This window comes from Melanotaenia boesemani, chromosome 4 (genome assembly GCF_017639745.1).
Source record: "Melanotaenia boesemani isolate fMelBoe1 chromosome 4, fMelBoe1.pri, whole genome shotgun sequence".
Classification (NCBI taxonomy): domain Eukaryota; kingdom Metazoa; phylum Chordata; class Actinopteri; order Atheriniformes; family Melanotaeniidae; genus Melanotaenia; species Melanotaenia boesemani.
Window position 1 is genome coordinate 34,708,280 of NC_055685.1, and position 17,447 is coordinate 34,725,726.

Below are 17,447 nucleotides of genomic sequence, written 5' to 3' on the forward strand. Positions count from 1 at the left end.
TTTTGACATAGTTTTGTTAAATAAATAATAACACTGTGCAATATGTCACGTGTTGTTCATCTAAAACTATATTAACCGCATTTTAAAACTTGGTAAAATCTTAGAATTGAAAGAACGTGCTCTGATTTTCACATGACTGTAACTGCAGATCAACTTGACCGATTAGCGTATAAACTGCAAACCTGGCAACACGTGAGCTCATTTACTGACGGTACGTGTTTGATAGCCCACGTCCCTCTGACTTCAGCAAGCAATTACATATAACTGGATTGGCAGGTGAGCCTAAACTCCCTACGAGGGTTTGCTATACCTCTCAGGTAAGAACTAAACTCGTTGTTGGCATTTATAACGTTTTACTTTGAATACTATAACCACTACGGCTTCTCTCGTGTTTGTTCTTATTTCAAACACAAAAGTTGTCCAAGCGGAGTGTGTATCTAAACTTTAGTTTCGCGTGGTTTCCGTTAGCCGCACTCTGCTTACATACAACAGCCTTTGTTTGTTTGTTTGTTTGTTTTAACCCCCACAGTTAGCAGTTAGCACACAGTTAGCTACTACTCAACGTTCTGGCGTCACCTGCTTGCCGTAACACGTTGAGTTCTCCGTAGTGAGGCAACTGTTGTCTTGGCGACACCACTCAAAAATTAACGATGGCAATTATCTTAGCTTTAATGCCTCGGACATCCTTTCCAGATTAGAAGGAAAAAAACAGAGAACTACACATAATAATGGCTTATTGTCTCATCCCCGACTTCCCCACTGTCATGATTGCCCTCGAGCACTTAAAGGACCTGGACAAGCAGTTGAGCGAGGACGGAGTCAGCTTTGCACCTGAAGCCAGCATCCATCTGACGGAGATAACGGCTGCTATCACAACAGTGGAGACGGAAAGGCGCACCAGTCATGAACACTTGGAAGTGGAAACCATAGAAAACAGCAAGTTGAGACACCAAATTAACAACCTACTCAAACGTATAAGCGAGGGCATAATGGCTGATGTAGCAGCAGTCCGGGCATCTAATGCTGAGGAGATGGATAATTTGCGCAAAGACCTCAGCACAGCGTATCAGCTCCAGGAAGAGACTATGAAGAGGTTGCAGACACTTTTGAGCCAAAACAAAATACTTCAACCAGAAAGGGAACAGGTGCAGGCTGAGAAAGATGCCATTGTTGCCACTTTGAATGATCAACTCATCCTTAAATATAACTTGAAGATGCAGCTGGATCAAACACAGGAGATGATAGAGGAGCTGAAATCCGCCATTGTTGCTGTCGAGCAGAAACAGGTAGCTCTGCAGCAAAACAGGATACTGGAGAGGGAAGCTTTCCCTGAGAAAAAAGACACTCTGTCCAGAGAGATGGATCAGACTGGGGAGGAAATTAATCAGCAGAAGCAAGCTATAACAAGGAGGAGACAAGAGTTGGAGAGAGTTAACATGAGGAGAGAAAAAACTCTCAGCCATCTTGATGAGCTTAACATTCACATGGGCAAGCTGGAAAGCAGCGTGCAAAAACGGATGGCATCACGGTGCCATTGTGAACAGCAGCTAGAGGAGGAAATCCAAAAGCATCAAGAACTTAAACAGAGAGAAACACTGAGAAAGGAGTTGCATGAGTTAAGGGAGACTTTCAACCATCTAGTCCAAAATCTTCAAAACGAAATTGCCAAAGTGGATGACAAAAAAGAAAAGGGGCAAGAATCAAGGCTACTTATTCAGGGAATCTTAGCTGGAGTCCAAAAAGTATTCAAGCATCACCAAGATGAAGAAAATAATGTAAGGGCTGAGTATCTCCATGTCTCACAGCAGCTAGAGCGGTCCAAGCTGCAGCTGGAGGAGCGCATTGCTGGCATAGTCAAACACAGCAAGGGCACAAAAGAGATGGAAAAGGAGATCAAAGAGCTCCAGGAAGCAGATGCAATCAACAGGCTTGTGTTTAAAAGGAATCAGGAAGAATTGTGCATCGACATGAATGCAGAGAAGAAGAATATTAGTCAATCTGAGGAGGAAAAGAGGCAACTTTGTCAGCTCCTGGAGGAGGCAGCGCAGAGGCAGAAGGAGCATGTGGCCAAAATGACACTTGACATCAGCAAAATCAGAAGTAGATATGAAGAGCTGCTTGAAGAAGAGGCTGCGCTCCACCAGCGCCATCCTGAGAGCTCAGATGTTGACATGCTGATGAGCCATGTGACCCAATCTGAGGTTGAATACAGACAAATAGAGAGCATCCACAGGCAGGAGATGCAGCAGTGCGTCGCAGAAGCTGAGAGTATCAGCCAGATCACCCAGGAGAAGCAGAGAGCCCTGCAAGTGAAGGAAGAGATGTTGAAAGAGGTGGAGGTTAAGTTCAATGAGGAGCAAAGTAGGCTTGAGAGACTTGATGCACACAGATTTGAACTGAACAGTAAGAGGTCTGAGCTCAGTCTGTCAATTCAGGGGAAGAAAGAGCAAATCAGCTCACTGCTTCAGCCCAAAGAGGACATGAAAACTCAGCTGGAAAACCTGCAAAGCTATTACATTGACATGCTGGACAACCAGGTCTTAGAGCTCAGAGCTCTAGAGGTGGGCATCTATAACAACAGTGTGAAACTGGAGGAGGTCAACATGGAGAACAGCCGGCTGCATCTCCGTATTAAACAGATGATGGAGGACATTAGCACAACCACACAGCAAAAGGAAAGAAACCAGAAGGACATTCAGCAACTCAGCCACAACATAAAGGTATTATTGGAGAGTTTACAGGAAGCCTGGAGACAGGATCTGTTAGTAACCCAGGACTGTCAGAGCAGAGATGGTGCCCTTTTGGCATTGATGAGTTCGTTGCTGAATCTTCATAAGACCAGGAAACAGCAGTTGGCGAACGTCAGCACACTCCTACACCAGCAAATGCTGGATTTCAGCAGATGGCTGGGAGATGAGGCAACGTTGGAACAGCACAACTTGCAATATTCAGAGTGCATGGTCACATCTGAGGAAGCAAGTCAGCTTTGTAACTGAGATAACGTGTACATTAAATATTAAGTGTTGTTATTAGCTAGAATTAAAAGACTTGATGCAACACAAAGATAGTTCTCTGCTCAGTTATCATCCCTGCAACATTACTGGACTCAGACAGTTTAAAGAAAGTCTAAATGGAAGAACCAGAGAGAAATAAATTATTCTTCATATTCTAAATGGAGATTTGGGCATGTTGTTCTTTTAGCTGCAAACATTTCAACTTTTCAACTTAGATGATTTCTTTGATCACTTGATGTGTTAAACTGTCTTTAGTGGAGACTCCTGCAAGAAGTAGAAAGTATATATTTTAAGAGCTTTGACCGTGACTTTTTATTTGGTGGCTAGAAACATAAAAATACACCATTTATCATAAATTACCAAGTCTGCCCTCGTGTATAACATTTTTGACTGTCAAGGTTTTGTTCCCACTGACTTGTGCTTAAAAACAACAGATCATAACAGATTTTAGTTTTCTTTCTCCCTCTTTCTCTATTTCTGTTTTAAATGGTGTTGCGTTTTAATAAACGGTTTCCCTGTGAAACTGAGGCAAACTGAGTTCTCTGGGGGGGAGAACCACACTGACCCTCCAGGTTTGTGTGCTCAGACCCATCCTGTTCACCCATGACTGCACACCCAGGCACGAAGGGATCTCTTTTGTATAGTTTGCCAACGACGCCACCATCATTGGTTCGATTACAAACAACAATGAAACTTTAGATGGGAATCTGCACACACACTGAGGTGTTGAGAGAACAGCCAGCTGCTAAACATTTATAAAACAAAGTAGCCAATCATAGGCTATAAAAGAAGGCTGGTAGTATTTATGTACTTGGCTATGTCTCTGGAGCAAGGTAAGAATCACAGAACCAGCCATGGCTTATATATGGAATGGTATGATATATATATGGTTTATATATATCATATGGAAACTTAAGAAGTCGGTTCTCTGGGGTTCTGCTAATATGCTACTGAGGAGCAACAGAGTGCATCTAATTTAAACTAATCAGCACACCCCAAAACTGAAACTACTATACTTCCAGTTCTGTTCTACACTATCAATTTTTTAAATCCCAAATGTGTTGGTGAAATGACCAAACTTCAGCTTCATTAAGAGTTTCCCTGTTTTTCCCAGAGGGTGGAAAATATATATATATATATATATATATATATATATATATATATATATATATATATATATATATTAGGGATGCACGATATATTGGCATTAATATCGGTATCGGCCGATGTTAGTCATTTTTTAACATATCGGTATCGGTCCGATAAGCAAAACTGGGCCAGTATTTATTTTCGTATAATTGCTGATTGTGTAACGTGTGTCGGAAGGTTTGGCCATGCAGCCATGTTTGGACATGTGACAACGATGCAGCACCACGTTGTGGGATGTAACTGAAGCAAGAAGCAATTTCAGCTGTGTGGTAATTTTTCACGGCGTAAAAAGAAGGTAATCGGAAAGCAGTATGCAATATCTGCAAAGTCGACGTAATGTGAGTAGGATGCCGTGTCAACACATTCAGCACCACAAATTTGATGTCATCCATAAAGCTGCCATCCAGAACTTCACAAACAGTGGTGGGAAGCTAACACCCCTAATGTTTGCCTTATTTTCCCTTTGTACAGAATTTAATAATCTTAAACATTTTAAAACAAAATCCATATATCGACATCGGTAAATATCTGTTATCGGCCATAACAACAATATTAATATTGGATATCGGTATCGGCCAAAATTTTCATATCGGTGCATCCCTAATATGTATATATATATATATATATATATATGGCAACAATTTTTCCAAAGTCTTAGCCCAGCAAACCAACAGAAGCCTAAATTGCAGTTAATTGATTTTTATTTAACCAGCTGTAACCTGCTTTTTCTTATTTTCAGATTTTCCTGCATGGATTTTTTGTGACAAAAAAAACACTTGTTCCCCACATCGTTCCAACCAGCAGATGGCAGAAGGAATCAGGTTTCTATGTTGTGACCTTGCCCTTTTGCTTGAGGGTCGATCAGCCACCCACTGCTACTTCCCTTCAAACAAAAACCACACAGACGCATGCCTGAGGAGGCACACCACAACTTTCTGTGTCACACGCTGGCTGGACTGAATACCAGTTAATGAAAGAGGGAGCTTGAGTTGGGAGGAAATCATCCGTTTAAGGCAGTAAACAGGTAAGAGTTCAGAAGAAGAAGGAGAAGAATTTGTTTTGAGGTTGCAGCTGTGCCTTATGGTGTGTTTTATACTTGAGTGTATAACTGATGCAGTTTCTTGGATGAATGCTTTTTTATTCTTTTACCCATAGCCCTGTACATGCTCAGGGTCGGGGATTAAATCAAAAAAGTTTCAATGCAATCTGTTGTTTTTTTTCCTAGCTAACCCAATTTTTTATTTTTTGAGTAATATTAACATAGTTATCATGAATTGGACCAAAACGGGTCCGTATGATTTGTTTTAATGCATTATAATTGGGCTTTAATGATACTTTAGTAAAAGGGCCTGGAGTTGTTAGGAATTGGAGCTTTACAGATTAAGCTGAGCTGAAATGTAAATTAATTTAAATTCTCTTTAAACTGTTTACTGTCAGCTTTGTTTATGTAAGAAGTTAGTGCCAAAACACTCTCCCATGAAGGAATGTTGCTTCACAAACACAACTTGTTTCTGTTATACCAGAGTCTCGCTGATGACTGCTTGTTTTCAGCTTCACCTGTAGGACACATCCACTTTCAATGCTAAACACTGGATTCTTTCTTGCATAATTTGCACTCATCACAATTGGCTGTGAAAATTTTGCAGGTATGTTTTTTACTGCATTTGGGATGTTTAGTAATATTTTAGTACTAGCTAAATTTTTGTTTCTGGTTTCTTTTGATGCTGGGTGAAAAAAGGTTTTCCAAATAAAAAGTCACGATCAAAGCTCTAAAAATATATACTTTCTACTTCTTGCAAGAGTGTCCACTAAAGACTAAGTTTAACTGTGTTTTAGTTGTCTGACATCATGCACACATGTCTTTCACATCTTTTGAAGAACAGAATTTACTTTATGCTTTATTTCTACTGAAGTTATTAAAAATAAACAATGTGGTTCTTGCAATGTTATTCATACAGGGAGGCATGGAGGAAACTGATTAAAACCTACAACATTTTAAGCTAAAAATGGAGCTACAAGTCTGACTTACAGATCTGGTAAAGGCCAGGAATTATTTAGCCGTTATTATGTTATCGCTTAATGTTTTAAAAGGTAAAAGAAGTGTGCAATGCTTTGAGTTTGGAAGTGTTTGAGATTCCTATTTACTTAGCCTTTAAACATATTGTCCTGTCCTCATGATGTCTCATTTTCTAACGACATTGTGCTTTTAAATTGTGAAAATGAAGACATCTAGTTTGAGTAATTCTCTGAGCAAAATACGTTTGAAGCTTTACAGTAAAAGACCAGAATCAAAACAAGGAGGCAACATTTTTATCCAAGAATAACATGAGCATCTCTGTTTTGTTAGTGTGTTTACTCCTCTGTGTGGTGGAGGCAGTTGCATGTGTTAAGGTCAAAGTGAAAAGAAGCCTTCTAAGACCACAAACTACATTTATTAGCTTCAGGGTTCACAGTATCACATTGATGCCTGCAAGCCTTACAGAGACATGTAAGAAAGTATTTAAAATTTTAGACCAACACTTGTTATAATTTCAATGACAAACTTAAACAAACTTGTTAACAATGTTGTATACCCATAAATTTATAAATCACCAATAAATGGAATACATAACAATAACCAAACTAACCCAAGGTAACAAGCGAACAGAACTGAACTGTACTTTACTAACAGAAGAAAATTAAATGGCTTCAATGTAAATGGAAAAGAACCTCATATTTACAAAAAGATGCAGAAATAAGGAGGGTGTAGATCTTGTATTGCCCCATCTCTCCTGGCACAGAGTCAAAGATGACATTAAGCCCAGTTACACAATATTTTCAGTCAGTGTATGTGTGTAATGTTGTCAATCATGTTTAGCGGCTTGATGGCGTGTCTTACAAGCTGACACCATCCCAACATACAACATGACAACATTTTAAACCCCCGTTTCCAGAGGTTTACAGACAGACAGTTGAACTGAATCATGGGCTAATGCTAGCCACTTTTCTTTTAGTCTTTGAATCAATTCACTGTCAGAGAAATCTTTGAAAGTCAAGCTTGTGTGACAGCATTTCACCAAGTCTTTTTAATGATATGTGAGTTTATATCTGCTTTTTAAGGTATTCTCAGTTTATCAGTTCACTCTTTTTTTATTCCTGAAAGGAAAGTAGCAGAGTTAGCCTGCAAGTTAAAAAGTGTCTCTTGGTGCTTGTATTTTTTTTTTTTTTTTAACTTTTGGGATATTAAACATTGTGCCTGTAACATGGTACTCATGGCAAAATATTTTGATACCACTTATCGTAGTTTTCCTCGTGCTGTTTTTTTTTAAGAGAAAATGTGTAATTCCAGTCCACAAGTGCTATTGTCCTGCAGGCTTTTCAATGTTTTCCAGCTCCAGCACTGATTAAAATTTAATGGATCTGCTCAACAGCTTGTTAAGTTTTTCACAAGTCTGTCAACAACCCATTAATTTGAGTCAGGAATTGAACCAAAATAGGACATCTCTGATGTAAGGTCTGTTCCCAGATAACAATTTAAATAAACTGTCATTTTTAAGGCATGTTAAAGTCCAAGTAAAGTGGATATTTTTCACATGGTTTCAGATTAATTAACAAAGCACCAGTTTTCATAGTTTGGTTTGAGGGGAATGTTTGGTTTTCATTAACTAGCATTGTAGACCAGATCGAGTTGATTCATGGGCCTCTGTTGATCTCCAGGATGTATTTTACCTATATGTTGCAAAGTTATACCCAATGTAAGTTATACCCGCATTGAAGTGTAATGAGGCACATGTCCTTCAGTGTGGAAATGTCATGCCACTAAAGGATGCATTGACGCTAATTCTACATATAACTGCAAACATGCAATGGTGTGGTTGCGTACACCATTAGTTCTTTATCATCGTGTGGTTTAGACGTCATTTCACTGACGCACAACCAGAAAATGAACACAATGAAAATGTAAAACATTTGGTTTTGACCTCCACTCAGTTGAATGATAGGATTCAGTAAATATTATGGCTCAGGAAATAAGAGAATTGTACAGGTGCAGCAATTTTTATCTTGTTTATATTTGCTTAGCAGTGTGTACTGTTGATGATGCAAGCACCTTTTGTTTTCTTTTGAGTCAACATTGACACTCAAGCATCCCATGTTAGCTGTTGATGTCTTATTTTAATTTTCTACTTTAGGTGTAGGTATTAATGCGCCTTCCAAGGATATACAAAAATCTCACTCATAAACCTGCTATGCTGCTGTTAGCGGCAATAAATCACACGTAACTCGTGCACAATATATACCACTAACAAAATTTAGGAATATTCAACTTTCTGGTAAATTTACAGAAAATCTAAAAAAAAAAATTAATACTTTCATGCTACACTGATATAATATGAATGTAGGGTATTTAAGTAGAATCATGTAATGGTAAATCCTGTATCTCAAACATTTATTGAAACCAAAGTTAACAGCTGTGGGTATACCATAACATAAACATCATGTCATGTGTTATGTGTCGTTTTGGCCTGATCATGTCAAAATGTAAACAGTATTTATTAAACCAGAACATTTAGTGGTCGATTCATGGTTCACAAACTTTTTTTTTGTTTGTTTTGTTTTTTTGCAGTTAATCTTGTTAGAACATGTGCTAATCAGTAAGTACGTAAATATTGAGCAGTTGTACATGTAAATTCAAAAGTTTAGAGAAAGTCAAATTAAGCTTACCTGCAAAGCTTATAATGCATTTTTCTGATCTCCATCCAAAAAACCAAATAATTCTAACTTTTTGTTGTGTATATGTATTTCTTTGGTTCTGACTCATAATTTGCCAGTTTAATCTGTAGACCCTGAACTGTAGGCGTCGTGGCCACTCAACAGCTGTTTGAGCCTTCATTTTTAGCAGTCTCATTTTTAACAGTTTTTACCATATTTACCCTCGTAGTGCACTATGTCAGCATGCTGACGTTGACATTGGATTTCTTATACTCCTAAGGCTGAATGGAATGTAATTAATATACATATTTTTGTTCAGTAAACTAAAGTAGTAGATAAATGAACGTTTAGTGGTGACGATGCTGGCAGAATTACAAATTTATGTGAATTTCTCCTGAGAACATTGATCACATTATTTCATAGCGGATTATGGGAACCTCTTTTATATGAATGCTTTGTCTTGTCTTCAAATGGTGGATTTATCATGCTTCTCTGCAGTTCATTACTAACTGTAGCACTATGACGCATCACTGTGACTTGTACAAGTCGAATGGCCGTCTCTGACCACTAGGAGGCAGGGTCATTGGTACACATTTATTTACAAGGCTATGGATGGACTACTCCCTCCCTACATTTGTGCTTTAATCACACAGAGAAGTGTTGATTCGTACTCTTTACGGTCTAATGATCAGTTGTTGCTCTCTGTTCCTTTTGCCTTCAAAGAGCTCGGGAAGAAAGCCGTTGTTCATGCAGCTCCATTTACTTGAACATGTTGCAGAGAGGCTGGAAATTGAGCTATTGCCCTTAAATGCCTTCAAAACGAAGCTGAAAGCATCAGACTGCCTCAATAACTTGGAATTGTTTTTCATTACCTGTTTTATATTAATGTTGTTTGTTTGAATGTTTTAACTCTGTGTTTAATTTTTACTGCCTCTTGGCCAGGACTCCCTTGGAAAGGAGTTTTTTTTTAATCTCAGTGGGACTTTCCTGGTTAAATAAAGGTTAAATAAAAAAATGGCAATCCAGCACCATTAATAAGAATAACTCGTACACCAGTATTGATCCTGTCTGCAACTCTGCAACTGATCTGGAGCTGAACTGGGGCACAAACATTTTAGTTTCATTAGTGTCAAGCAGCCTCATTACAGTCAAACAGTTGTGTTTATTTTATACTGTTACTTAGAGACTGAACCCCAATATTCACAAGACATGATCGAAACTGTACTTTTAGTCCAAACAATGTTTAGATAGGCTTTTGTTAGTCAATGGCATCTGTGTACATAAAATCATTGTTGACATGGTGTTATTCTCTGTCAAATAAGAGGGGAAAACAGGTGAGGATAGAAATGTCACATTTTTCCTGTTTTATGGCAACTTACATAGGCATAGAAACACAAGTCTTCCTCTGAGTTCTCTAGGTGACACGTAAAAGATACATAATTACCTAATTTTTTGGAGCAGTTCTTAATTTACTTTGACATAGTCAAAAAAAATTGGCCATACATTTTTTATATATATATATATATATATAAAATATTTATATATATATATATACACACATATATGTATGGCCATTGCTAAGCAGATTAAACCTTAACATATGATGTATTTAATTATATTCTTTTCCTTGCAGCAGTGGCATACACATGCACCCCCCCTTGTAATTGAAATTGATTTGTCTTTTTTATGGATGGCTGTTTCAAAATGAATAAATAAATTTGGAAATTAATATGATCATCAAATAAATAAATTCCCATTTAAATAATGAGATTTATTTTGATATACACATATCAAGAGTCTGCATGTTCTTCCCGTGTATGTGTGGGTTTTCTCAGGGCACTCTGGCTTCCTCCCACCCTCCAAAGACATGCATGTTAGGTTAACTGGTCACTCTAAATTCTCTCTAGAAGTGAGTGTGAGCATCAGTGGTTCTTTGTGTCTCTGTGTTTGTCCTGTGATGGACTGATGGACAAATATCCAATTTAATTACAGGTCATATGGGGGAAAAAAAATAAAGAAGAAAAAAAAAAGGAAAATTGCTAATGGGACTGGGTAGCATAACTCAGTTTGTAGAGTGGTCATCCTGTAGCCCAAGGGTTGCTGGTTCGATCCCTGGCCAGAGAGCTCATGTCGAGGTGTCACTGAGCAAGACACTGAACCCCTAATTGCTCCTGATGGGTTGAGGTTGAGCGCCTTGCACGGCAGCTTCCGCCATCAGTGTGTGAATGGGTGAATGTGGCGTACATGTGAAGTGCTTCGGATAAAAGCGTTATATAAGTACAGACCATTTATGAGTAAATACTTTTTTAAACCACTATTTATATTTGTAATTTTTTCTATTCTATTAATTCTATACTAATTATTTCTATTCTAATTTGATAAAATTCCCTTTAAATGTGTGGAAAAGTACAGCATGCAGCATTGAAAACAGCACTTAGGTAACATTGGTGAAGCTATGTTCGGAGTTGCTTAACTTCTATTACAAAAGGTGCCCTGAAGAAGTTATTGCATTGCATTTGCATATTTGAGCGCCAGTGCAGACACTCAGTGGTGGCTGATTCATAAGAAACCACTAACACACGGAACCAGCTCAGCAGCACATGGCCTGTACTCTTCCATATGGCCTGGTGACGTCTTTGCTTCCTAATCTCGCTCTGCCTCTCTCTGAGGCTTTAAAAGCAGCAGTGAGAGGTCAGGGTTTGTGTTCACACACAGACAACACATCTGCTGCTTTTCCCAGACCCACTCAAAATCACTTACTGCAAAGCCAGGGGGTCTCATATCTGAAAGAGTAATTGATTGTAGCAGTGAAAGGAGCCGTAAAGGACGTTTTACAGAGGAGACGTAGCCAAGAACAGTGATGCAGACTATGGGTAAGAGGCAGATTTTCCTCTTCTTCTTGTGGATGTTATGCCGTGTCAGAAAATGATGATGATGTGCATTTAAGTACCAAAACACAACCCAGCTGGATGTGCCTTGTATGTTGATAAAACATATTGATATATGATCTGAATTCAGTTCAGTTTGTTTTATTTTTGGAAAAATTCAGTAGTTGGATGAGACCTGTACTTTCTCTTATCAATTATTGTCATATGTCTCCTTTTATAGTATATTATAAGTATAATTGGAGAGTATGAATCTGCTGAATGACGGCTATTATGTAACATATATGAGTAATTCCATTGAGGACTGATAGGTAACTGATAAATTATCTATTGGTGTATTGTGTTTTAAAAAGGGAGAGGCATTATAAGTTTTCTTCTTCCTGCTCCTTTTCAAGCATGGTTGTGCCTTAAGATGTGTTTTTGATTTGTTTTCGTAAAATTCTGTGTTGCTTGTGCATAGCCATGTGAGAAATAAATAACTAACTAACTAACTTATAGTCATACAGACTTGTTCTGGGGAAGCTTAGGAGAGAAATTAGTCACCAGGATTTGTTCCACAGAGCAGAGATAACACTCAGTTTTGTGCGTGCCAGTATGCATGAGTGTGCATTGGTCTGCATGTTTGAGAAACAGCTCTTCTCCAGAGAGCGACGAGCCGGAGCAAACTGCTTGAGACTCATCTGACTTTAGAAAATTATCATACAAACTAAGAGTTTGTTACATTGCTGAACATTTTAAGAAGATATACTACTTATGGTTAGTTTCATAAAAGATCTTAGAATTTTTGTGTCTTTTTACTAAACAAGTTAATTTGCTGCGGCTCAGAATGGTTACAGGTTAATACTCGTGGAGGCGTAAAGTAGAGAAAACGATGACACGTTTTTGTATGCACATGCTCCTGCAACTGCTTATTATCAGCAGGGTGTGGCCTGCACAACCTATGCTTAAAAACTGAAAGTTGCTTTGCAATAAAGACTTTGTGACTGCAGTATAATAGTTTATTCAAGTCATTTATAGCTGCTTTTACATGCACGCAGCCAAAGGACATATTCACAAAATAATAAATCAACATGTTGATCAAATGAAAGATGATTAAAGGACTTTTTGCTATGAAGTGTCCAAATTTCTATGCTTTAAAGATGGGATAAAAGTAGTTATTTACATTTATGTCTAATTGAGGGCCAGTATGGAGAATTTTGTTTTTTTTATTACAGTCTGAATATATCAGTTCTCTTTGTGCAGCTTGTTCACATTCACTTAATGGGTTTTTACAGGTCTGCAGGGATAATTGGAGTAGCAAAAAAGTGATAATTTTGGTTTAAAGGTATCAAGATAATGATGTCAGTATGAGTAAGTCTAACTATTTAAAGTGTTTCCAGTGCAGTCAATTAAAGCATTTTGTTTTGTTGTTGTTTTGTTTTTTTCTTTGATTGAATTTGTGAATAAGCTGACATATGAGGTAACAGATGTTGTTAAAGCAGGACAAGAGGCATTTTGAGCTGCACCCGTGTGTTCACGGTGACCACCAGCTACAGACATGCTGTCACTGCAGGACACAAGTCAGAAACACGCTCTGACTCGTGCTTCCGCCAAAAACAAGAAAAAAAGGGCAGGGATTTGACAGCTGTGATGGCTTAATGTGATCTGCATCTGGAGGTCAGCAAATGCAGACAGTAATCTGAATTAAAGAAAAAAACATCAGTACATCATTTTTAAACTAAACCAACTTCTTTTTTTAAAGCACTTTATCACAATTACAGCTGAGACAAAGTGCTGTACATCAGTCATAAAGTGTAAAATATAAGATTTAAAAGAAATCTTAATAAAATACAACTAAAGTAGAAGTAAAAAACAAAATCCTACAATAATAACCATCAATTTAATACAAATTAATGTCTCATACTGCGTTGAAAGCAGATGACTAAAAGTAGGTTTTAAGAAAGTTTTTGTCATTTTTAGTGTATCAGATGGGTGGGGGGGCCACCAGGCTGTACGGCACCTTGACTCAGACCCTTGACAGCAGCAGCTCTCCGCGCTCCCTCCCTCCGTCCTACCTGGACCCCCGCCAACCTGCAGTCTCAAACCTGGATCCAGACTTATGTCAGGTAGGTCTTGATCTCTTATCTCTTTGCTTCTGAATAAACTTTTAGAAGATTTTTATTCACTTTTTCTAAGATAATATTCTTCACATAGCAGCAGCAGAAGGGCTCCTCTGTATATCCTCCTGATTCAGTGGAGCTGCTTCGACAGTGTGAGGAGGCCCTCAGGGACCAACCACCTCGGCTCCACAGGAAGTTTGTTCTCCTTAATGATGGAGACAGCGCCCCCAGCAGCCCCATCAGGGTGATGCAGTGGAACATATTAGCCCAAGGTAAACAAAAGTAATATTTTTCTTTTGTCTGCTATCTGTCTGGCACCAAATTAGGATGGAAGCTCAAATTAAAATGTTTTTAATGTGGCAGGTTCAGTGAGTTTTAGTAATACTATAAGTAATTTCCAGGCCTCATTCCTTGTCCTTTAAACACGAAGTCAGCATGAATAAGTATTTATATTGGATCTGTATCTATCTGTGGATATAGCCTGCAACTTTAATGTTTTGTTTTTCCTGCCCCAGCTTGTTTGCAGACACAAAATGCCTTTCGCTGTCTGTCACATACAAATGCACAATGTTAAAAATGCCTCGCTGAACTTGACAGAGTCTTTGAAAGATTAACACAAACTAATATCTATGTTCACAGCAACAAAGCCACTGTTTTCAGAGTTTCACTGAAACTCTGAAAGTCTGAAACTGAAACTTCGGTGCCCATCTCCAAACACCAGGCAGCTTTAGTCATCAGCTGATCTACATGCAAGTGCAATAGGCAGTGACTATCAGAGCTAGTCTTTACAAGTGGCTAAAAACATGCTACACAGCTTATGTAAATAATAAACTTTTTTTTTTTTTTTAATTAACCTTACTCATACTTTAGAAGATGTTTTTATCCTTATCCGCTGCCTAAAGTTTCCACGTAATCTTTTAAAAACAAATTATCTTTTAAAGATGTAAGCAATACTAAACAAAACATGAACTTTTCCAAGTCAATTCAAGGAAATATAATGGATCACAGCAGAAACATGACTCATAGATGAAACAAATATCCCCTACCAGCATGTCAAAGTCTGGAGACATTTCCCACATCTTGACAGTGGGTTATGATAATCATAGACAGGTGTATAGACATGTTACTTTCATAAGACCAATCAACAAATGATTTTATCTGGGAAACAGTGAGAAGAGTAAGATGCTCCGATCTGCTGAGTCATGCCAATCAGCTAAACTTTTAAAGAGGAAGTTACAAAAAAATCATTGATGCCATGTCAGTGACTGTGCTGAAACAAGTTTGACCATGAGCTTGCGTCACGTTGGAGTTTACAGAATTTAAAGGATTCAAGTTCAAATCATGGTCAAAAGGAAGTTTAAATGTCTCAAGTTTGTTACTAGGTTGTGGTTCATCCTCATTTACTTCATCTTATTTAAGGTAAATTGTACATTGAAGCTGGATCTTTCTTTAATTTTCCCTCAGCACTGGGCGAAGGGGTTGACAATTTTGTCCAGTGTCCTCGGGAGGCCCTCAGCTGGTCACGAAGAAAGCACCTCATTATAGAGGAGATCCTCACCTACCGACCTCACATCCTCTGCCTACAGGAAGTCGATCACTACCATGACACCTTCCAGCCAGTAATGGCGGGCCTGGGCTACAATGGTCACTTCTGCCCGAAGCCCTGGTCTCCGTGCCTGGATGTGGAGGGTAACAACGGTCCCGACGGCTGCGCGCTTTTCTTTGACCAGTCACAATTTGAGCTCCTGGACAGCGTGAACGTACGACTCTCTGCCATGATGATTCCAACTAATCAAGTGGGTAAAATTTCATTTCATCACAAAATAAATAAAACAAGAAGAGAAGCATCAGTGACAAAGTGCTTTCCTCATACAGGTTGCCGTAGTGACAACTCTGCGTTGTCGCAGCACTGGAAGATTCGTGTGTGTGGCCGTGACCCACCTGAAAGCTCGGTCTGGCTGGGAGTGGCTTCGTAGCGCTCAGGGATCAGACCTTCTATGGCATCTTCAAAATTTGGTACAAAAACTCGCCGACGGGTCTGCAGGAGACGCCGGCGGCAACATATCTCTGCTCATTTGTGGTGATTTTAACGCGGTCCCATCTGAGGAAGTGTACCGACGGTTCACAGCATCTCCTCTTGGTTTGGACTCTGCCTGTAAGAAACTCAGCCAAGACGGTTTGGCTGAGCCAGAGTACACGACGTGGAAGATTCGGGCCACGGGAGAATGTTGTTCCACTCTGGACTACATCTGGTACACAAAAAACACGCTGAAAGTGGTCGCTGTGTTGGACATGCCTACCGAGGAGCAGATTGGACCAAACAGGCTTCCATCTTTTATTTATCCATCTGATCATCTCTCTCTGGTTTGTGACTTCAGCTTTAAGGAGAAAGAATAAGAATCGTATACGAGATGCTGTGGAGTTGAGGTTTGCTCCTGGTCGGTTTCAGTCCAGAAGGGAAGCAATGTGTGAGTGAAATGAAGATGAAGACAGGAGGTCATGAAAACAGAGCGTGGAGTTTAGCAAACTGATCAGTCTGCTGAAGTTGTAGATACACACAGCAATGGCCCCGAACTAACTTTGACCTTCACCTGTACTCAAAATGCATGTGTACTTCCATTTTAACTAAGTAACCCTAAAATCCGACTGTAGCACAAGTTACACTGCAAACTGTCAAAGACAGTAGTTGAAAATTTTTTTGCCCACCCTCCCGAGTAAATATACTTTGTTTATATATATATATATATATATATAGTAATTTTAGTTTTCTATTTACTTGACCACAAGGGGAGTAAAAGGGTTAATTTGAGGTTCCTGCTAAGAGATGTACATTTTGTTCTTTTTGTGGTTTTCTGTTGTTTGGAAAAGAAAATTGCAGTAAAATTATTCAACTTCTCACAAGAAAATCCATTTTTATACCATTTAAAACAATGTGCTGTGTGTAATTTGTAATGCACAATGACACCAAAGGTTTCCTGATGCCACTTTTTTTTTTTTTTTTTTAAATCAAAAACATTTCAGCTGTAAGGTTACATTTCCTTGATTGGTTTATAAATGTAGAAAATGTTCAGTAAACTAAAACTGCATTGCAGAATGTGCAAAGTAGGCTAAAACATCTGGACAGGATGTTCCTCTTTTATACCATTTTATCTACAGAAACTGAATCACATCGCACACAAAAAAAGCCGAAAAACAAATACAAGTTTCACACCTTTGTCAGTAAAATCTACTTTAATACACTTTGAAACAAGAGTACAACAAAATAGAATATACTTCAAATGTTGAATATACAAACAGTTCAGTCTGAACAGACAATCTTACCTCTTTTCAGAAAAATTAAAAATGAAATGTAGGGGCAGGGTCAACATGGCAGACTTAACTCTGACAAACTGACCCTGTTTTAAGCTCCAAGTAAAGTGGCCAGGGATCCGCAGAGGTCACAATATTCTGCAGCCATTTTGCATAAACTTGTGATTTTTCAATGTCAATGTACTTAAAATAATGCAAATCAGTTCATTTAACTTTGACTTAAAATACATTCTTGTTTTAACCCCCCGAATTAAGCCTGGAGATTTTCTGAAAATGCTGAAGGAGACACACAGCAAGCAATC

The 17,447-nt window shown here is 38.5% G+C and overlaps 2 protein-coding genes across 4 annotated transcripts; both read left to right on the forward strand.

Annotated features, from left to right (window-relative positions):
* The first annotated feature begins 189 nt into the window (after nt 1-189).
* LOC121638476 (nocturnin-like) lies at nt 190-16,763 on the forward strand. 3 transcript variants are annotated; one of them, XM_041983293.1, is made up of 6 exons: nt 190-317; nt 4,903-5,187; nt 13,697-13,842; nt 13,931-14,108; nt 15,301-15,632; nt 15,712-16,763. In XM_041983293.1, the coding sequence occupies exons 3-6, from the start codon at nt 13,705-13,707 to the stop codon at nt 16,231-16,233; spliced, it is 1,170 nt and encodes a 389-aa protein (XP_041839227.1). In that variant the 5' UTR covers nt 190-317; nt 4,903-5,187; nt 13,697-13,704; the 3' UTR covers nt 16,234-16,763. The 3 variants fall into 3 exon arrangements, with proteins under 3 accessions (XP_041839227.1, XP_041839230.1, XP_041839229.1); XM_041983296.1 differs by having other exon boundaries at nt 13,937-14,108; XM_041983295.1 differs by having other exon boundaries at nt 192-317; nt 13,934-14,108; nt 15,712-16,761.
* Nucleotides 639-3,459, forward strand: LOC121638473 (interaptin-like). Its single transcript, XM_041983283.1, has one exon. The coding sequence runs from the start codon at nt 729-731 to the stop codon at nt 2,994-2,996; it is 2,268 nt and encodes a 755-aa protein (XP_041839217.1). The 5' UTR covers nt 639-728; the 3' UTR covers nt 2,997-3,459.
* Nucleotides 16,764-17,447: the final 684 nt, after the last annotated feature.